At 38.1% G+C, this 23,057-nt stretch overlaps 1 protein-coding gene across 1 annotated transcript in view; it reads left to right on the plus strand.

The window, feature by feature from the left end:
* LOC126234476 (serine/arginine repetitive matrix protein 2-like) overlaps positions 1-23,057 on the plus strand; it is an 894,711-nt gene that overhangs the window by 784,938 nt on the left and 86,716 nt on the right. Inside the window, exons 13-17 of the mRNA XM_049943200.1 lie at positions 4,736-4,895; positions 7,933-8,050; positions 8,228-8,260; positions 15,533-15,598; positions 17,557-17,562. Of these exons, the coding sequence (XP_049799157.1) occupies positions 4,736-4,895; positions 7,933-8,050; positions 8,228-8,260; positions 15,533-15,598; positions 17,557-17,562 (383 nt within the window). The remainder of the gene's footprint in view (positions 1-4,735; positions 4,896-7,932; positions 8,051-8,227; positions 8,261-15,532; positions 15,599-17,556; positions 17,563-23,057) is intronic.

Raw genomic sequence — 23,057 nt, forward strand, 5'->3', positions numbered from 1 at the left:
TAACGTTAGCTTTATTGATCACAGCCACAGCAGATGGCGAAGAATACATGGCTTGTTCGCTCGTTCCTAGCTTACAGTTGAAAATAACTTAACATGCAGGGAACAAGGAGCGTACAGTTGAAAATAACTTAACATGCAGGGAACAAGGAGCTTATAGTTGAAAATAACTTAACATGCAGGGAAGAAAAACATCATCATTAGCTCGTCACTAAGCATGAACTAAACTGCAAGCATGGACGATACAAAAACAAACCACACACATACAGATAAAACACAGAGCCTTTGGTGGCTGGCGCGTGAAATGTTTATGGCGCAGTTTGAAACACTATGTAACTGTACAATGTTGCCACATCAGCCCCCATGGTAGCGGACCGTTATTCCAAATAGTGGCTTGGTAAGGTGTTCACAGTAGGCTGGAAAGTGGACATGGTGACAAGACGTTGAGGTACACGTTGGTAGGTCCACTGCTGTTGTAATCTGTGCTGGTGGCTGTGAAGGTAGTGAGGTGGTGGCTGTTGGGTGAGACTGCAGTCTTGGAAGCTCTGGCATTGCTGCTTCTTGGAAGACATAAACTGATTTAACCCTGTCTATAGAAACAGTGGCCGCCTTTCCATTAATTGAAATGTCAGTTGTCTTGTTTCCCCTTGCGACTACATGGTAAGGACCTGAGTATGTCGGCTCCAACAACAGTTTGAAGCCTTCTGTGCATGACATGATGTGTAAAAAGGTTTCCAAGTCTTGATGCACGAAAGTGGTAGCTGTACCATGTCTGTGAGGGTGGTGTGGGTGGATTTGGGCCATGTGCTCTCGCAGTTGGCGTAGGAATTCTGGTTAATCATCCCTTGGTTATGACATAGTATTTGTTTCCACAAATTCTGCTGGAATCCTCAACATCTCCCCATACACCAGTCCTGCCGAAGAAGCGTCTAGATCTGGTTTGAAAGTGTTTCTGAAGCTTAGTAGTACCATGGGAAGGGCTTTGGTCTACTCAATGCCGTGGCACATTAGTGCTGCCTTAAGTGAGCGTGCCATCTCTCGGTCATCCCGTTACTGGCTGGGTGACAGATCGTCGTTTTGCAGTGAGTTGCACCGCAGAACTTCGCAAGTTGTCTGAACAGGTCGAATTCAAATTGCCATGCGCTGTCTGTCATGATTTGTAACAGACAGTCAAAGCATATCACCCAAATGGCACTAAAGTGAAGAAGAATAGATCCAGATCACAGGTCGATTAAAGGAACTGTAAGTCATGCATTCCTTCATCTGTCTTGGGTCAACCATCTGCAGCACGGGATGTTGGGAAGATGAGATAAGAAGACGGATTACACTAGGGCGAGTAGCTATGAAGAAGCTCACCAAGATCTGGCAGAGCAGAGCAATAACAAATAGCACAAAGATCTGGCTAGTTGAAACACTCGTGTTTTCTGTCTTCTTTTATGGTTGCGAAATATGGACACTCAAGGCCAGAGACAAACAGTCCATTGATGTTTAGCCGGCCGAAGTGGCCGTGCAGTTAAAGGCGCTGCAGTCTGGAACCGCAAGACCGCTACGGTCGCAGGTTCGAATCCTGCCTCGGGCATGGATTTTTGTGATGTCCTTAGGTTAGTTAGGTTTAACTAGTTCTAAGTTCTAGGGGACTAATGACCTCAGCAGTTGAGTCCCATAGTGCTCAGAGCCATTTGAACCAACCATTTGCATTGATGTTTTTGCACTTTGATGCTGGTGTAGGACGCTACACATAAAATGGACCGAAAGAAAAACAAATGTGTCCATTATTGAATAACTCAATATCTCCAGACGCCTTTTTTTCGAGTCACAAAAAAAATTCTGTATTTCTTTGGCCATATTGTGAGAAGAGATGGAGAAAATCTAGAGAAAATAGTCTTGCAAGGAAAGATCGAGGGCACGAGACTAAGAGGAAGAGCAGCGAGCAGATGGATCAGATCAAGATCATCTCTGGTCTACCTCTTCAGCAGGCACTAAGAGAAGCTGGCAACTATCAGGGATGGAGACGCTTGGTTCATGGGATCATGACACTCAGGAATGAGGACAATGACTTAGGATGATGATGATGAGTCACCACAAGACCGCCATGCACCATCCTTTTTCGGGACCAAATGTAGCGGTGAGGACCAGAGGCTGTTGGAAGGCTGCGATGCACCTTCACAAATCATACTGTCGATCTCTGCTCTCTCAATTTTAAGATGATCTGAAGCCAAAGGTTGTAGTCTTCAAGATGTGGGAGGACCATCAATCGTCTCTATATAGTAGTTTTATTGATTATGAGTTTTCAGCGTATGATATAATTAGTGCCGAAAATGTCTGGACAGTGCCGTACCTTACCTCCTTAGGCGCTCCAGAGGTCGTATTACTTTGGCAGTATGAAAGGCTTTGTTCCACCGAAATCTGGGCGCTCTTAAGCCTGTGGTGTTGTCAAGTGGGCGTGAATACTTCATGTCCGGCAGTAGATTATAATTGGCGAGGAAGTCCGCTCTGCTGATAGGTTCGGCGACATCTGCAATGGCAAAAGCCAGGCAAAAGCTCATTTTAAACCCAGGTCTAGTTCCAAACGCAGGGTGCCGTTTATTGTTATGACCGAGTTGTTTGCAGCAATCAGAATAACGTAGCTGGTCGCTTCCTGTGCAACATAGTCCGCAGGTAAATGGACAAATTGGATCGAGTGTCTATTAAATATTTCCAGCCATCGCCGATCACTGACAAACAGTCGTGCAGACACAGATCAGCAACTGGAGGAGGCACCTACTTCCGAGCGCCCTTGCCATTTGGGTTAGTGCAGCGAGTTGTGCTTCTGTCGCTTGCTCCCCGAATTTTCGGTGATACCAGCAGATACTTTGCTGCTCAGGTTCACTTGTGGAAGATGTCGTCGATGACCTGCTGCACGAGCGTCTGCAGTATCGATTCTGGCTTCTGTCGTTGCTGGGGTCGCATCGAGATAACTGTTCGTCGATCTGACATATCGGTACATCTCCCATGGCTGCCACGGCGTCGTAATCTGCGCGCGAAACAGCTGACATTGCGCTAGCTCACTGCGCAGTAACTGGGCTAACAGGAGTTGGTGTCATCGCGTCCTGGATTTTATCGGCCAGTTCTGCTTCGATGTCCAGTGTTGAGTCAGACGGTGATGCTATAATTCCTTTGACAGGCGATGACAAACGACTGCTCCATATTGTGCTCAGTAAGCTGTCCGGAACAGTTCCCACGTCTATTTTACTTCTTGGGTGCCGCAAGTACTGCGATGGATTTGTGTCTCCAATATCTTCCAGAGTGAGAACTTGACGGAGTCACTCTTCTTGCAATGCTGACACTCGCGGGGTCAGTTCAGTTGGTCGTAAGAGTTAGCCTTTGGTTGCGAGGCAATTATATCTCGCACTTCCGCGGCGTACTGGTTATCTAATTGGCTTACTACCAGCGCAAACTTGGTAACGTCTACCGAAATTCCAGAATAAACTTGCCTCCTCCTGCGCACACCACAAAGCTGGATTGTGTGGCCAGAAAGGGCAAAGTCTGGTAGTCCTACAGCCAGTCTTCGGTAAACGCTCGTCAGTCCAGTGGTACTATGCAGGTATATGACGTCGGAATCACCAATTACCGGCACAAGCTGGGCAGACTGTCGTTCGAGGTTCGATTGTTAGAACCTGCGTGTACTTCATCGACGGAAACGCACTACACAAAAATTCCTTCCATCAGTATTGACGTTAGCTTTATTGAACACAACCACAGGAGAGGGCAAAGAATACACGGACTGTTCGCTTGTTTCGAGCTTACAGTTGAAAATAACTTAACATGCAGGGACAAAAAGATCAGCGTTATCTCGTAAGTACGCACGAACTCCTTGTACGGAAGATACAAAAACGAAACACACATACATAAAACACAGCGCCTCTGGTGGTTGGCGCGCGAACCGTTTGACGGCGCGGTTTCCAAACACACACAGACGACGCGATACAGAACTATGTAACTGCACGATGCCGCGACACAGAATACAGGATCGTAGCACTCGTTACGATACATGAAGAACGAATGTATGAATGGTCCTGTAACTTTCAGTCATCATCAACACTGTTAACCAAATTCAGGTAGTAATATCCTGCAGTGTTTTTTCAATATACTGTGTTTACGTGTGATAAACAATGGTCGTTTGGCATTCGTTGTTGCTCACGCGACCTTTACCTAAAAATGCCGATATAAGAGAATGCTTACAAAAAGGAAAAAAGATAGTCATGGCTCCATGCCCAACGCATTTTGCGTCATTTATGATACATACAATTCTCACACTGAAGTCGCAATATCACCCAATGTTACAAGCGTGTAATTCGGGGCCTCTGACAGAAGATTGAGCCTGTGTCTTGTAAGTGAGTAGTGTTTTATACTGAAGACTAAATATTAATTATTTATTGAAAAAAGGACGAAATCCGTAAGTTTTTAAGCAATACTGCCATTACAAGATAAGTTTGCGTAATCTGAAATAATTACAAGTATTTCAACAGGTTGTAATGTCACAGATTGTAATGCAATTAGAGGCTAGAAGTTGGTGCTTTCGCGTAAATTCAATTATGTACACCATAAGAAGATTGCATATTCTTTTTCGATTTCTTATAGGGAGCATTGTTTCTATAGTCCAGAGGTATTTTTTATGTTTACATTTCGTTTCACAGCTTCTTTAATGTCTTCGTGTTTAAGAAGACAATTTTTTTTACTATTTGCTGAACGTTTCCAGGTCGTTATCCATACACGTCGCCTGGTGGGTACCTCTCCGAACCAGAGATCGGAGGATATGATTCCGATGCTGGCTATTCGTCGAAATATGCGACTCTTGACCGACGACGAATCAAAAATAAGGAGAACGATTTCACCACAAGCACGCTGCCACGCTCAAAGTAAGACCATAGAAACCTATGGAGCATATATGAACTTGCATGTTATTTTTCAGTGAAATTCCTAAGCATTTCTGCAAAAAATCAAATAGAATTTTTTGTGTTCTTAAACTACTGACCCGACTGAAAACTATTTGAAGCTTTCCATCTGTCTCTTTTCAACTTTTTTTCTAACGCACTTAAGGTTATTCTTTCATAATCTACAGTGAGTAAGAACTAAAATACACCTTGTATTTTTCATATGTATGTGTACATAACATCCATCAAAAAGTTATTTCCAGTTTGTCTGTTGTGTAATTCAGTGTTTCTGAATTTACCTCGTGAGCTCATATATGCTGTGTACTTGTGTAAAATAAGTGTGTTAAATGTGAGTAGAAATCTCTCATGTTGACTGCATATCTGCTTTAAAGAGAAAAAAACTAAAAATGTACCAATTGCAGGCGTCAGATTCTGTCCAAAATTGTTAGTGGCTGATGATAATGTCCTTTAAATATGGAGTGAATGTTGACACTGACAAACCTAGATGGTCTGCTACACTACAGCTCAGCCTGTGACAACAACCAAGATTTTGTGATGGGAAGTGTGCAACCATACTGTCGCATTTGAGCCTGAACAGTGTGTTTATGCAAGTATTAAGCAAGTAATGGTAGATAAGCGGAAGCTATTCAATATAATTACAGGAGCGGCGTTATTTTCCCCAAACAAAGTGATTTTTTTTCAGGGTTTACTATGTCAGTATTGCCAAATATAGGCAAAAGTAGAGTAAATCTACATCTACAACCATATTCTGCAGAACACTGCAAAGTGCATGGAAGAGGATGTCTGTTCTGCCATTTATTAGAGCGTTTCCCCCTTCTAGCAGGTTATAGAAGTTTAGTTATAGATACTCATTAATGCAGTGTACAGATGTTTCTAACAGTCACATCTATCTTTCATTCTTTCAACATCCTTTGTTATTTGATCTATACAGTGTGATGATTAAATGAACATAAATTTTGTGTGTCAGAGGGTAACTTAAATTATCACCATTTGTTAACATTTGTCCCCATTATTGGGTACTGAATGAAAATAACCATTGCTTACATGTCTCTCTCCAAGCTGTAATTTGTCTGATTGTATTTTCACACCCCTTTCAGAAGTGGTATGTAGAGGATGACAGGTTATTCATAGACACTAATGCTATTACAAATTCTAAAATTTGTTTGTGGAGTAGAAGAAGTTCTCAGGTAGACACAATTTCACATTAAATTTGAAGTTAAGTTTATTATCTGTTATATTCTTCAAATTGCTATGTAGCCAAGGGTTTTTATGGTTTAATACCTCATGCATTTCCGTGCCACACTAAGGCTGAATGATAGGTAGTATAAGCCATATCTCCTTCTAATATTGTATGAATGAAAAATGGGAAAATGTATGGAAAAGCTTGTCAAAAGGAGCTGCTTCCTCCATTATACTGTGCAGCAGCTGAGTATCAACTGATGCTTGTACTTGTTTACACTGAAAATTTTGAAATAATATCCGTTATCCACAGATACGTTATCCTAAAAATATTGTTTTATTATAAGAATTACCAAGAAAACTTCTTTTTGCCACACTAAATGTGGTTGTTTTCATGTGGAAGAGGCAACTAATATGTTTATAATTTTCTTTTAAATCAGCAAGCATTCCTTATTCCTAGCGTATACACTATGTGATAAAAAATATCCGGACATCCCCAAAAACATATGTTTTTCATACTAGGTGCATTGTGCTGCCACCTACTGCCAGGTACTCCATATCAGTGACCTCATTAGTGTTTAGACATCGTGAAACCCATATAGCACAAAATTGTACAGGCCGACCTTGTCTGTTGATTGACAGAGACTACCGACAGTTGAAGAGGGTCGTAATGTGTAGCAGGCAGACATCTATCCAGACCATCACACAAGAATTCCAAACTCCATCAGGATCCACTGCAAGTACTATGACAGTTAGGTGGGAGGTGAGAAAACTTGGATTTCATGGTCAAGTGGCTGCTCATAAGCCACACATCACACTGTGAGTGCAAAATGACACCTTATTTGGTGTAAGGAGCATAAAGATTGGACGATTGAACAGTGGAAAAACGTTGTGTGGAGTGACGAATCATGGTACGCGATGTGGTGATCCGATGACAGGATGTAGGTATGACAAGTAGCCAGTGAACCTCATCTGCCAGCTTGTGTGGTGCCAGCAGTCAAATTCAGAGGTGGTGGTGTTATGGTGTGGTCATGTTTTTCATGGGGAGAGCTTGCACCCCTTGTTGTTTTGCGTGGCACTATCACAGCACAGGCCTACATTGATGTTTTAAGCGCCTCCTTGCTTCCAACTGTTAAAGAGAAATTCGGGGATGGCGATTATGGCTTTCAACATGATTGAGAACCTGTTCATAACCCGGCCTGTGGCGGAGTGGTTACACAACAATAACATTCCTGTAATGAACTGGCCTGCACAGAGTCCTGACCTGAATCCTATAGAACACATTTGGGATGTTTTGGAACACAGACTTCATGCCAGGCATCACCGACCAACATTGGTTTCATTCCTCAGTGCAGCACTCAATGAAGTATGGGCTGCTATTCCCCAAGAAACCTTCCAGTACCTAATTGAATGTATGCCTGTGAGAGTGGAAGCTGTCATCAAGGCTAAGGGTGGGCCAACACCTTATTGAATTCCAGCATTACCGATGTAGGGCACCATGAACTTGTAAGTCATTTTCAGCCAGCTGTCCAGATACTATTGATCACATTGTGTGTCTGTACTTCAAATGAGAGCTATCACTAGCAAAAAAAAAACTGTTATTTTGTATTGTACGAGGGAGACTAATTTACAGCTGTTACAGTGTTTGTTTTGGACACATCTCACTCCCACAATTGTGAAATCATAACACAGTAAATTTCTTCAAAACCGGAGTACATAAGGAAAGAATGTGAACTCATATACAATTATTTTATCATAAGAAATGACATATTTGCTATCTTATGTTAATTACCATGTCATTACTTAAATGTTTCTGTCTTAGGTATGTTCCTCACCCTTCATCAATCAAATATGCGACAGAAATATACAAAAATCAACCTGGAAGAATAGAGGATTATGAACCAGGCCATTCATCAATATCAGAGCGTGAAGCAAAACAAGTAAGACTTTTTTTTTAAATATTTATTGCTCTGTTTTGTTCTGTTAGAAGTCTCACTTAGTCGAATTCTGTATAACAGGAATGTCTTCACAGTCCTAAATAATTGTTTGTTTGTAATATATGTGTTTACTGACAGATTCACAGTTTTAATGTGACTAATCTTTTTTCTAAATTTCAGTGGTGGGACGAGGTTCTGGATATATTTGATGGGGTACGACACAACTCTTACTGAATTTTAATAGTTAAGAACTAACATTCTGATTAGTTTTCTAATTATCAGTCAGCAGTAATATGACTAACACTTGAAGTTATACTCAGAATTACCTACAGTTGTACAATTGCAGTGTTAACCAGTCCAATACAGATTCAAAAGAATAAAATTATTATGTCTCTTTAGTAGAACTATACTAATAATTTTGTACTTTTGAATCTATATTTACATAGTTTCATCACCTTTTATGGTGGATATAATTAAGTATAAACTATTGAATAACATGAGCCATAACACTTTATCTCTGTTTTATAAGTACAACACCCAGGAAAGCAATAAGTTCTGCCCATAGCATAAGAAACAAATAGTGAAGCATAATATTATACATTACTTAAATAGACAGTCATGCAAAATGTTGTTGCTCTTAGAAAAGTCATTAGTTAGATAAAAGATAAGACTTAAAAGTTCACAAAACATCTTTTATTTGTAGTGCAGCTTCTCGCTCTGCATACATCTTATCTCCACTTCTCTTATTTATTTATGCAAAAAAGAATTACTGATGATCGCTGTTTATCTGATAGTGCAATGAACCTGCCCCTCCCCTCCATCCCCCTCCCCACACACACATAAGTTGGACATTCGTATCACAATAATAAAATAAATGAATTTTAACATCATCATGAAGATCTTGCAGTAACAATTTTTGACTTTTATGTTTAAAATTATCATATTTTATGTAATCAAAATTTCTACTGCTGAGTGAAATGTATGATCTAATGTTCTATTAAACAGTGACTTGGAAGAAATAAGTCCTCTTTTTATTTAAGACCACTGAAAATATATTTATCATAATTTTAATAGTTGATGTTCTTAATCAATGGACAAAGAACATGGGTTTTTACATCATGTTCATTGATATAAAAGTTAGTCTTAAATTTTGAATTTTTTCCCCAGTTATTTATAATTTTTTAGAACATATATACAGGAAGCTATGATGATTATGCTTTTGAAAGAGCGGGCCTGCAAGAATTAGGTAGTCAAGCATACATACATTGATCTTTCAGTTAATTTGTAAGAGATGATGATGTCTGGGCTGGGTGGCATTTTATTATATTATCCCAGAGTATAATTTCATGCTGAAGAATTCTGTGGAATTAAGGGGAATACACAGTTTCTTTCATGGGGAACTACACGTGGACCCTAAACTATGACATAAAAAGTCATTTTGAAGCCATGTGCATCACAAATTTTCAGTGAGGACATGCTTCAAGCAAAATTCGTTGACCCATGAATGTTACAAGTTACACCGTCCACACCACACCAGTGTTTTTTTTATATTTATTAACAATGTAACTCCCTCAAATCTCTTCCCTCAGTCAAGCAGTTTTGTTGGTCTCTAGTTGTATGTATAGATTCTTGTACCAATGGTACGAAGGATGCTAGTAACAGAATATTAATCTGTGTGACTTTGTGTTCTGATCTAAGTTGTTTATGTTTAGGAGGGAAACAATTGCTCCAAGACTAGATTCTTGATGGGCTCCATGTTATTTTTTATTTTTATTTATTTATTTGTGCATCTGATATTCACTTTTTACTATGACCATTTAATTTATTTTGGCTTCCTGCTTCCTCTTTCTGGTTTATCATATATGAAATGAACCATTTTAGCACAGTATATCCAATACCATATGTCTGAATGCCTGCCATTAAGATTTTGTAGGCCAAAAATTTCAAAAACCTCTGTTGCCTTTAGTTAAACTTTGGCAGCAGTTATATTTAATACAATGAAATTTAGTTTGTCAGATAATTAATACAACTTAAAATCATCAGCAGCAACCAAGCACTATTTAAACTAAGAAAACATTTAATAGATAGATAACAATCCCTCCAGCCACTGCAAAAACAGTATCACATAAAATAGTCAAAATACCCGCTCATGACCACCCATCACAGAGTCATAGTAAAGTAGCTTTAACGAAGTAATAATGTGTGTGCAGGCAAGTTAGGACATATATCTCCGTACTGTGTGTGAGTGCATGCGCACGCACACATACACATACGCTGTTAAAAAACAAATATTTGCCCCTCCCCCTCCCCCCACACACACACCCACATACAGACAAATGAATAGCAGATGCTTCCCCAGCCATAGATAACAAAACATATGGTGGTCACATCTCAGGACACCATATCATACATCCACACAACATGAAAACCTATGCGCACTCAAAAGGAAAGGTGCAAAATGCTGTAACAATGAAATCATTTTAAATTTGCATATGCCACTTTGGGATAATGTAATGAGGCATCTAGACAATGGAAGCAGGCATCATCACTTCCCCTTAAAAACTTCAAAACAGTGCCTTCAGCAGTCAACGTGACAATCACTGTCTTTTTTAGCATCTGAGGTCTGATACTCGAATTCCTTGAACACGGAAAAACCATTAACAGTGACATGACAGTGAGACTCTCCATAACCTACGCAAGTCCAAAGAGCAAATGGCCTGGGTTGCTCATGGTGGGAGTGATTCTGCTTCACATTAATAATACATCTCCAAGGTCACACAGAATGTTATGGCCAAGTTCAAGTGAGTGCAGCTTGAGCATCAGCTGTACCGCCTGGACAAGTTGGCCTGCATCTTCCATGTGATTGGTCCTCTAAAAAAAAAATCTCTGAGGGAAGCATTTCACCTCAGATGATGAACTGGTTGCACAATGGAGGACTGCGCCCCCCCCCCCCCCCCTCCCAGTGTTCTTTAGCTAGTGGAACAGTGTGCTCAGGCCTCTGGTGATTTCTTTTGAATAAAGACTTCTGTTATATCCACAGTGTTGTTTCATACCATTTTATTTGTGCACACCTCATACCCCTCCCCCCCCCCCTCCCTCTCTCTAAATAAACTGAAATGCTCATCATCTAAATAAGAAGTTTACTACAGTTATAGAAAGCAGAATATAACCTATATTACATGTTACTTAAAATGTGGGCTTTTGTCTTGTTCTATGGCGTTTATAGTTGTTATTGTATGTGGCAGGTCCAGGCATCATACTTCTCCAGCTCTTCCTGACTTGTGTTTTTCTCTTCAGATCCATGTAGTTATTGCTCCCAGACACTGTCTGTTAATTGGTGTGTTCTTCTTCCCCTCCCTCTTTCTCCCTTTGCCATCCTTCAGTTCCTTGCTGGAGTAAGCACAGTCTTCTCACTATGTGGTTGAACCAGTCTTTCTTTTTTCCCATGTTGTTTCTATTTGTAATCCTCACTTTAAGACAAACAACATTTATTGAACACAAATTACCTGTCTGTAACATAGATTAAAGCATCTATTAGTCCAAAGGCCAAACAACAATGGTTCTTCATTGAACTTACAAGGTGTACAACTTTGCTTCCGCCGTTTTTTTCCCAACATTTGAGGCTGTAATGATAGAAAGTGGTTACACATTTATCATTCTAAGTATTTTCCATCGCTGGCCATTACTTTCTCCCATCTTTTGGGCAATGCACGAATCCCGTGTCGAAAAAATTGTTCATCTTTTGAAGCGATCCGTGAATTGATCAAATTTGTGACTTCTTCATGAAAACAGAAGTGTTGGTCAGCCAGGCCTTATGCCATTGATCTAAATAGGTGATAGTCAGAGGGAGCAATGTCTGGAGAATATGGCAGGTGGGGTAGGACTGCCCATTATAACGTTTCCAAGTACGTTTTGACCTCTTTTGCAACGTGGGGTCGAGCATTGTCGTGCTACAAAATCACTTTATCGTGCCTCTCACTGTATTACGGCCGTTTGTCTTTTAATGCTGTGCTCTTACGCATTAATTGCATTCGATAACAAGCACCTGTGATTGTTACACTTGGTTTTAATCCCTCATAGTACACGACGCCAAGCAGGTCCCACCAAATGAAGAGTATGATCTCGGAGCCGTGAATATTCTGTTTGTCTGGGGAAGCATTCCTGGGATATCCCCATGATTTTTTGCATTTAGGGTTGTTGTAATGAACCCATTTTTCGTTTTTTAAAACATTAGTGTCATTCAATATTTTGTGTAATGTAATATCTTGTACAGACATCTTTTATTAACCTGACACGTTCCACATCATTACGAAGTGTCGTATTCATGATCTATGGAACAAGTATTAATCTAATCTAATCCAATCTAATGCGATGCAGAAATCCCTTCCGTTTTTGCTTCTGAAGTAACTGTTCACAAACACACAAACACCGTTCATTCTCTCTTGGTTTCAGCTCACACAGGACCAATTTCCTTCTTTACGAATCATGCCCATAGCCTTGAGACATTTTGAAATGGCTTACTGTGTCACTCCCACTAATTGTGCCAATTATTCTTGAGTTTGACACAGGTCTTCACTCGGCAATGTCTCCAATTCTGCATCTTCGAAAACATTCTCTCTTCCACTTCTATGCCGGTCTACGACGTTAAAATCACTGTTCTTGAATTGTTGAAACATGACATCTTCCTTCACTAATAGCGTCCTTACCATATGTACTTCAGAGCATTCAATGAGACTCAGCCCTTGTTTTCTTGAAACGAAACAGTAAACACATCCCGCAAATATTGAGAATTAGGCTCGTAAACTGACATTTTCAATCAAGAACAACTTTGTTACGCAGACACAAATTGACTAATGTTTGAATGAGGTTATGTTGACTGAGGTCCAAGCTAACTGCCTGACATCTGCGATCTGTTTCTTTCGACCACTATGTATCGTTGTTGCCACCTATTGCCAAACAGTGGAAGCAAAGTTGTAGATGTTGTAATATAAGCTGTTGTTTATGATTGAATTTAATATAAATCCAAGCCCAATTATTTCATGATGCACGCATATTGAATTTATAATATTAAGCTCAATGGTTGGAAACAACCATTTATTAACTAGAAGTCTTATACAGAAGTGCTGTTCCAATTTGGGGAGCACAGATAACAGGTCTATAACTGTAATCACCTAGTACAGTAATTCAGAAAGCATGGCAGCACAATCCAACACAAGTCTAAATCGGTCCAAGTAAACAGCAGCAGCTGTTGTAGTACACTGTGTAGAGGCAAAGTAGTATATCAGCAACTGTCTGAGCCGTAAGCAGTGCAGCCTTATGTTTGCCATCTACTGAATTTCATATTCCAGCCTGTGATATCGACAACTTCCCTCACTGGACGTGTGCATTGTTATGTGTATTGGTACATCTGTATTTTCCATTTGCTCTACCAATAAAGTTACTACATTGTGTTAAATGGTGTCCATTTTCCCTAATTCTTTGAAACACCCCCTTATTCCTTATCTTGTTTTCTCAGTTCACAGCCTCTAGTTTCCTTCCTACCCCATTTGCACTTCTTCCAGCCTACTTTTCTTTTCTTGTCTTTTCAGAGTGTCCAAGTGTCTGCCTAATATAAAGCTATGCTCCATATATAGAATTAGGCAAATCTTGTCCTTAGATTTTTGGTCAGTCACTTACACAGCATTTTTAAATGCTTCCTTGGCTATCACTATTCTTGATATTACATTTGTGTCACATATTAGGTCCTTCATCATAATATTTTCCAAGTATTTTAATTCTGCAGCCAGCTCTACTTGTTGCCCACCTGTCACAGTTTTGGCCCTCTCTTTTATCATGAATTTTCACTTTTTCTTATTTCTTTTCATTTAAAAGTCTTTGCATTTGCTTTATAGATCTTCTATCATTTCAGTAAGGACCTTCGCAGAGTCCACCACCATTACATCATCAGCAAACCATGTATTGTCCACACTCTTTTCTCTTACACATACTACTCTTATTTCATGTACAAATTCTCCTATAATCTCTTCCAGACAGGAGTTAAACAGTGTAGATGAAAGGCAACATTCTCAGCTGACTCTTCTTCCTATTCCTGTTCACTCTGTTAGTTCTCCATCAAGTCTCACTCTTCCCTTTTATTAAGGTATAACTCTTTAATCAATTTTCTTTCTCTTTATTTGGTGCCATGTTCTCTTGAGATAAGAACCTGAGACCTTTTGATCCATAGCTGGCTCATTACTGTTGAGATGACATCCATCTTTGCAGAACATAAGAAATATTTTTTTTTATTCCTACCACCTCACTTTCCTTGTAAAACTAAAGCTGTCATCAATTTGAATACTAGTTTGAACACCACAGCACTTTACTAGACATGTTTCTGTTACTAGACATGTTGCTGTTGGAGATGGTATGCTGTTGCCTTCCTCTGATCTTCAAAGTGAATTACGTAGTCAGTTATCATGGTACCTTGATATCTTCCATTGCGAATAAATAAATATGATTCATCATAAGATTTGACTGAAAGTCATGCTTGGTCAATGATTTTACAATTCGTGAATGGTCCGACATGAATGAAGTTACTGTGTAAACAAGAAGCTACCTCAGAAATCAGTTTAGTTAGCATGGATTAGATGTTGTTTCACTATTATATCACTTGATGCAGAGATGATGAAGGTGGAGACGTCTCATTTCTCACGTAGGATTTGGTATTGGTATACGCTTATTAGTTTTCAAGTCATATAAATCCATTCTCAGGCAAACAAAACTAGTTAGTTATGGCTCATGTTTTCCATTATTTATGATTCAAGTTTTGAGACAGGGGAAACCAAGAGTGTCAATGGTTGGAGAAAATCAAGTTAAAACAATTTATACTGCTTCTTAAATTCCGTGTTGGCAAAGTTTACCATTATCACTCATTTTATTATAATTAATAAATGAGGATATAAATATCTATACAATTCCAGAAGGAAGCTAACAATATTTTCTTTTCAACATAATTAACAAAATTATCATACACATGCGAGTAATGAAGTCATCACCACTTAAAGGCTGAATTTCAAAGCAGAGTTTACATTACACCTTGCACATTCATTTCCGAATGGGAAATTTAGCTGATATTTGTAAGCAGATGTGTCACAGTCCCATCACAGAATCACAGCAGCATCTCTTCTTTGCTTTGGTTGTCAGTCTTTAGATGTTAATGGCTTCTTTCCATGCTCCATTTTATTGCACTGCATTTATCCTGCTTCTCTCATAAAACGTAGCTTATGTGATGTCAAGGCAGTAACAATTGTCATTTAAACTGTGTGCATAATCAGTTTTTAAATGTATACTGACAAATTTTTGTTAGTAGTCTCTACATTGAATCTTATGTTATAGCACACTAAACATAGCACACTTTACTGTATTTTTGTTTAGACAGCATAGTTTTTAACTTATATTTGTTTGTGTTTGTTTTGTTTTATCTGTTGTCTGTCGGTGATTGTTAAGTGGTTGGACACTCACGCTCCGTCTCCCAATTATCGCTCACTACTAGCGGAAGCCATCTATCAAAGAGTAAGGCCCAGGCACAGCACTGTAATAAAGTATTTATGCTTGGACCCTTTCAGTGATTTCCTTACCCATGTTACCAAGAGAATGCTTATACTAACTGCATGGATTCCATTTTGTAATTTCTGATTGGTCTGTTTAGTATCCATTTCATAGTAATATTTTTTATTCCAGATTTGTGAATCAGCCCTTCTTTCTCCATGTAATGTCACAAGTAGACTATCTGTTTACTTTTTATTAAGATAGTATGATGTTTAGTGTTGCAGACTGGTGACCCTACTCAAAAACATAATTATATTTTTATTCCTTAACAGACATCATAATTTTTATTTTTGATGAAAACTCTGGGTAACTATTTTATTTTCTTGTTTATTCTCTTATACTTCATGCTCTGTAAATCCCATCACGCAATGGAAAGAGTTAGCTATTAGGGCAAAAGTGTGTAACATTATATATCATTAAATTTGCCTGTTGTCTTTTGGATAACCAGAACATTTAAGAGAAGTTAGAAACCGCATATTTTCACCTTTTTGTGGATTTTGTCTTTGACATCTGTGACCATTCTTAGCACCCCAGGCACCCCCAACATACATATCACTGCATGCTGGTGTCTTCTCTCACATGTTGATTCAAATAGATTGTATGTGAAAGACTTCTCCAACACATCAACTGTATTCTTCTACACATAGCTTTACATTTACAATAAACTAGCTTTATTGGATCAAGTTCCAGGCTATTATCTCTTTGTAGCGAACCAAAAGCTTTTGTGAGAGTTGCACGAGGAAATCCTTGCTGTTGTACATTGTACCATTGCAATGAACACACATGGCCTGTTGTGGCAGTAACAGGCACAGAAGTACATTTATTGTGAAAAAATACCTGTGTAGTTGGTTTATACATATTATTAATGACTTTAATAAGAATAAGTGAAAAGTCATTTTGAATTTTACTCATCTTATGAACAGGTACTAAGACAAAATCACAAAATATGGAGGAATGTTTATTCATACATTGAAGACCCAAATATCACTCTTCATTGGAATCATTACCAGGAATAACTTGTCTGAATTTCATACAATTTTTCTAAGCCACTACAAATGAATGTAAGAATGTTTAGGTCCTCCAGTCTTTTAAAAATGATTTCCTTCTAACTGACATAACCATTCACAAGATGTTCAATAATATAAAGGTGTTTCAGTAAATGGAAACTGCTACTTTGTAAACAGGATATGAATACATCTTTTGTACTCTCCCTGTGCATGAAGTAGGCACCAGAAACTGTTTGCATATACCATTCATTTTTTAAGAGGACTGAAGCATGGACTACCAACAAAATTTTGTACTCTGTGCATGTTTCATAGAATTTTTTAAACTGCATGAATACAAATTATTTACATTGTTGTAAACACTTGTAAGACACAGCCCATATGTTATGTACCACCTGCTATCATTTACTTTTTGCAACACCAACATTGAAAACAAGACAGTAATATTCCAAGTTGATTTGTATGACATCTAGTCTTATCACAAAGAGTTTCATCAGCTTGTTTGAAATTATACACGGTTTTCACCTACAGCTCTTCAAAGAAATTAAACACACTCCGTCAGTAAAGTGTAGACATGCCAGTCAAACCAATCATTAAGTAAATATAATAGTTGGAATATACTGTACATTTAGAATCTGTGATCCAGAACTTTTACCATCAATAACTTGAAAGTACGCATGTAGCAGTGGTAGAATATGGCAGTAAAAACAGAATTAATGAAAATGCATTAAAAATACTGCTGTTGTCAACTGATGGCTGTAACGCAATCACCGGCTACATCTAATAAAGAAAAATTGAGAGTACTGTATCATTATACTCTGAATTAGTACTGCATGAATTTTCATTACCATATCGTCCTTTTAAATCACTGTTGTGCAACCACACAATAGAAAATCCAGGATGGAATAATGACAGTAGCAGACAGTTCTTTTCATAATAGTGTTATAACCAATAAGTCAAGTTATCATGAAACAAAAGTACTGGAGCCCTCTTTATAGTAGTTGAGGACTTAGTGAAACAGCATGTACATGTTAATCATTGTGAAAAGAAAGCTATACATCTCTCTACATTAAATAACATGCACTAATAATGGCTAAAAATTTGATTGGACAATACATATACAGATAGTTTATTTGCCCATATTCCTTTCTCAAGATTCCTTCATTATTTTATAGGATAGGTGCAACATAATGACATAATTGTAGCTGTGTAACTAATTGCACTTAATAAAATTTTCTCAAACTTCTGGTCTGTCATGTGGTTAAATATCAATGGGTTTTCACATGAGTGCTCTTCGACCAGTGTCAAGTGAAGGATGTTATGTGGTTGCTGCTACCATCCTTGTATGACCAGGCTACTGTCTATGCCCAGTCGAGCATGACATAGTGTGTTTTTTTATTGGACACCCGCCTCAACCTGATGAGGTAATGAAAGAAGCAATAGAGATAAAAATATGTGACAGCATTCAAGTTACAGAGATCTGCAGCTAAGCTCAGTTTGGGACACCGCTATCTGAAGGCTGACGTGGGCATGCAATGAAAACATTACCTTATAAGGCACTGGACTGGGAATCAGTGATGTCACAGGCATTAACATGACTATACAAGCTTTTGTATCCCGCCTGGATAGGCAGCACTTGGATCTGCTCCTGTGAGCTGCTTCTGCAAAATAGCCGAGAGTGAAGGCCGTGAGTAGGAGCAGGAAAAGGTGAAGTACTTCGGTACTGCGTGTTGGTTAAAGCTCTTTTACTGGTGTATGAACACGTACAAATTATAGGATTACTTAACTTTGTGTACAGATGAGCGCGTAAGTGCAAAGCCATTCATGTATCAAAGCTAACAGTTACTAGTAGTTGGACAAACTATCATTGAAGTAACAAAGGCAAAGTCTGTCGTGGCTAGCCCCCTATGAAGTAGAAGCTAAGTTGCTTGTTTGTCTGCTTTTGATGAAATGGGCAGAATCTGGAGCGGCACTCATAGAGCTGCACAGCGCTGGCTAAAGGGCGCTGTTGTTGGTGTCGGTGTCGTAGTGCCAACCCAAGAACTTGTACCTACACTGTGGCACCGTAGCTATCGATACCACACAAAGATGGTAGCAGCAGCCACATGGCAGTCTCTCCTTGAAGTATAATCAGTATTGTCCGTACACATATACACAAATTGTTCATTAAAAAATGAAACAAGGATAAAATGTATTTGGCAGGAGTCCCCACTTCGTCCTTATATGCAGATTCTTCTGTAATTCTCCAAGTGTTACAAATGCTCTTCACTGAAATATTCATGTTTTTTCATTGCTAACAAGCAGAAATTTCTTTCTTTGGACGCAATGTGTATCTGATAACACAGTAGCATGGCAAGAATGATATTTGTTCATGAAATATATGTTAAGAGCTGATACAGTTGTATAGAAAATAGTCTTCACCACATTATCAGTATATTATTAGTTAATCAATTTTTGCCACTTCATTGATCATTGTTCAAGAGCTGTGTATGTATGTGGCCATTCCTTTCATCAGCCTCATACACTGTTACACACTACAGCTTGACTTATATGAATATTACCTTGTGTGATACCTTGAAGCTGCCCCATTTTTACCAAGTCAAGTGGGCAGTTTACACTCTTAACTCTAAAAACCATTCTTACAAATTAGGTTGTATGTTAGGTGACAGAGCTCCATATGATCTAAATCTGTGTACCACATTATGATAAAATGTAATGTTTTATCATTTCATTTGAAGCACAAAATGATTGATACTGTATACAAAAGAATATATCCAGTTAGCTTACAGCTATGGCTAACCATAAAATTAACTATCACAGAGTAGCTGAAGAAGTTAACTTTCTTAAATAGTGTTGCATAAAGCAATCACAACAGAAAGAGAGAATGTAAAGCTACAGAGAACAACAAGAAGGAGTTTTAATATTCGTATGGCAATACCTTTACGTAGGAAAAATGGTGAAGACAAATATCTGTATTTGAATGGAGGAAAAAGTCCAATTGTTTCTGCAGTATCCAGGATGTCTCCATAGTGCTTGAACATACTGCAGAAATTATGTTGAAAGAAACTTGTACAGCATTCAAGAATAGAAAATAAATAACTGATTAATGTTGTAACAGAACAGCAGTTTTCAAATAGTTTTTTTGACAAATTAATTTTCACCTGCATGACAAGAAAAATACTAATTACTAGCTTAATATTTTTATAACTTCATCTGTTGCATGGGAGTTCTACCATTTAAAACTTTGTGAATGCACATCATACGTGAATGCATATTTAATTAGTAAGAGACACTACAAATCTCTAGTTAAGTGTTTATACATATATGTTTAAAGTTGTTAATGGAAATAACAAATGTGAATTATTTCTGTTATTCCAAATTATGTACCAATAATGATGTTTATACTAGGGCCACTCTGGAAGCTTTGAGAAGGCAAAGTGGTTCACTGCATTTTAAGAACTTATTCCATATTTTCAAACAATGTCTTCAAAACTGTATGCACCAACACAGCTTCTCAAATCACCTCACGAGAACCACTTAAGGAAAGTTGTTCTGTAATGCTTAACAAATATGTACAATTGCTTCTCAAGACTGAAAACCTTACCTGCAAAAGCTTTACGTCGCATTTGATGAGAGAAAGGAATCATACAATGGCACATCTGATGAATTTGCAAATTTATAGACTTAGAAAATATCAAGAAACACTTTAGATATTCTAATTAGATTTCACCCAGGACCCACTTTTGATTCCTTCTCTTAGAGCCTGTGAAGCTTACGATGTCATATTCAAATATAGAAATCTGCTCTTACTGTCCTAGCTTCTTTAAGTGTGATTCTGACTATTTCTCAAAATTCAATAAAAGAAATTCACATCATTCATTTGCCATCATTCCTTGCTCTCAACATTTTTCAACGAATACCAGTGATGATCAGATCATGTGACCTCATTTCATCTGTGGTCAAATTTGTGTAGATATGTCAGCTATATGTTGCAATCCTGAATATTAAATTTTACCTGTCAGGCTTAAAAATATCAATACGTACTAAAAAAGCTCCAAACTGTGTCTTACATGCCACCAGCTGCCACTCTCCCTGACAATGAGACTCTCACATAAAAGCCTGTTTAGCGACATCAAAAACTAAACTGGAAGTGGCTAGTGAGTGAAATACATGTTCTTTTTAGTTATTCTTCTAACAAGAATATGTTTTGTTACATATGAGCTGTCCTGACATATCTGTTGGATGTTTAGTACTCAAGTCTTCTGCCAGCAGGATCAGGAATGGAAATCCAAAAAGAATATGTTCTCTTTTTACAGAAGCTGCTGTTGAGTTCTCAGTTAGCTTTCATCTTTAAGAGCACTTCACTTTTCTATGTCTGAGTGACGTATTGCAGTGGTTAAGACACCAGACTTGCATTCAGGGGGATTGTGCTTGAAATTCATGTCTGACTATCCAGATTTAGGGTTTGTTTAGTTTCATTGACTCCCTAAAGGCAAATTCCAGGGTGGTTACTTTGAAAAGGCTATGGCTAATTTCCTTCCCTCATTCTTCTCAAATGGGAGTTTGTGCTTCATCTCTAAGGACTTCATTGTTGATAGAACATTACATCCAATCTTCTTTTGTTAGCCTTTTAGTATGAATTCACTTAACTAGTAAAAGTCCTTTTTAATGTAAAACAAGGAATCCTCAAATAATACATCTACATTTTCAAGAATGTCATTTACTCTGAAAGGTAACTTTTAAATAGTTAAAATCATTGCACAAAGTGGCTACATTTCAACTAGATGGCTGATTGTTGGTAAATATCATCTGGTGCACAATCACAGAAGTCCATCCATCATTTGTAAGAGCCTCATACTAATGGTATTTGTAACAATAAATTAGACTAGATGTTGCCATCAAATTACTGCAATGATGGACTAGAACCAGTTTATTCCAAAACTTCCAGAGCAAGCTGTATAACACTGTTGGTACTGTGTAACTTCTTCTAAACTGCATGTTTTATGTTAAAAATTATATATTTTTACATTGATGTTTATTGCTAATTTGTCTTTACAGCAAATTTACATTCATAGATGTTTACAGTGAAAATGGTGTTTTTAATAGCATGTATAGTGAAAATGTCACCTATTATCTATATATCTTACTATTAATGAATACTGATTTTGGAAATAGTGAAGCTTTTGTTACTCTGGATTACCAGTAATGACAAAATGATCGGTTTAAAGTTTTCCAGTAACATTTGTCAATATTGGAATGTTTTACTGTCCATCTGGTTCTTCTTAGAAAGGCTGCCATATATAATGACACTTACTCTCCTGCTTCATGCTGTGCAGTATGCCAGATTCATTCACTGATTCATTCAGTCATTGTAGACAATTTTAGACTATGATGGAAAGATTGAAAGCTATGAGTGTCTAAATACTAATGAAATGAGTAAGCATGTGCACCATCATCTCATTCTTCTTGAGTCTGTAAACTTCCTTTACAGATTTTTACTACTAGTTTGTTTCTAATCATTTGCTTTCATTTGATTGTTTTACAGATTAAAGTGAGTGACTGTTAACTAAACCACTACATCTTCGCTTATTGCATCACCTTCCCATATTGTTATACAGGTTGAGTCACTAACTATTGCCACCCAGAGTAATACTAAAAGTATGATACTAGGTGAAAAGTTTGTGGGACAAATGGGGGCATAATATGATGTTGGTTTTTTGTTGCTAGGTAAAGTCGCACCAGAGATATGAAGGTCAACGTTGTTGTTGTTGTTGTTGTTGTTTTTAAGTGGGATACTATGGTTTGGTACTTATTTTCTGATAGCAGCTGACGAGACGAATCCAATGATGTGTAACAGTAAGGTCTTTGAAGGTCAACGAAGGTCAAAAAGTGGCATGAACGTCTATTTACAGAAGGTGTTTGAAGTGATGACCATTGGTATCAATGCAGTGCTGCAATCTTCTTATCATGGATTGAGTGGTATTCCTTATCACTTCAGCACTTATCGAAGCACATTCTGTGACAATTCTCTCTCGTATATCGTGCAAATAGTAAATATTCACTGAATACGGCATATCCATCCGACCTGCCACTGACATGTACATTCCATTCGATGGTTTCACAATACAAGATCAATAGGAATGGTAAGACTAGTATAGTCGAATCAAGCAAAATGAATGATGTATTCCTTCGAAGAACAAGTCAATATGCTTCTCATTTTCGAAATTCAGTGAGAGCTAGAGACCTATACGCTGAAAGATATCTTCAACGTACTCACCCTACATGTCGTACATTTAAATATGTGTATGATAAATTGTGAACAACTGGATCTTTAATGCATCGGGAACATAACAGGCAAAGGAAAGTTCGAGATCCTTGTGTCATTTCACGTCAAATCGCAAGGGTCTCTAGCATGCGCC

The sequence above is a fragment of the Schistocerca nitens genome, chromosome 1 (assembly GCF_023898315.1).
Source record: "Schistocerca nitens isolate TAMUIC-IGC-003100 chromosome 1, iqSchNite1.1, whole genome shotgun sequence".
In the NCBI taxonomy this organism is placed as follows: domain Eukaryota; kingdom Metazoa; phylum Arthropoda; class Insecta; order Orthoptera; family Acrididae; genus Schistocerca; species Schistocerca nitens.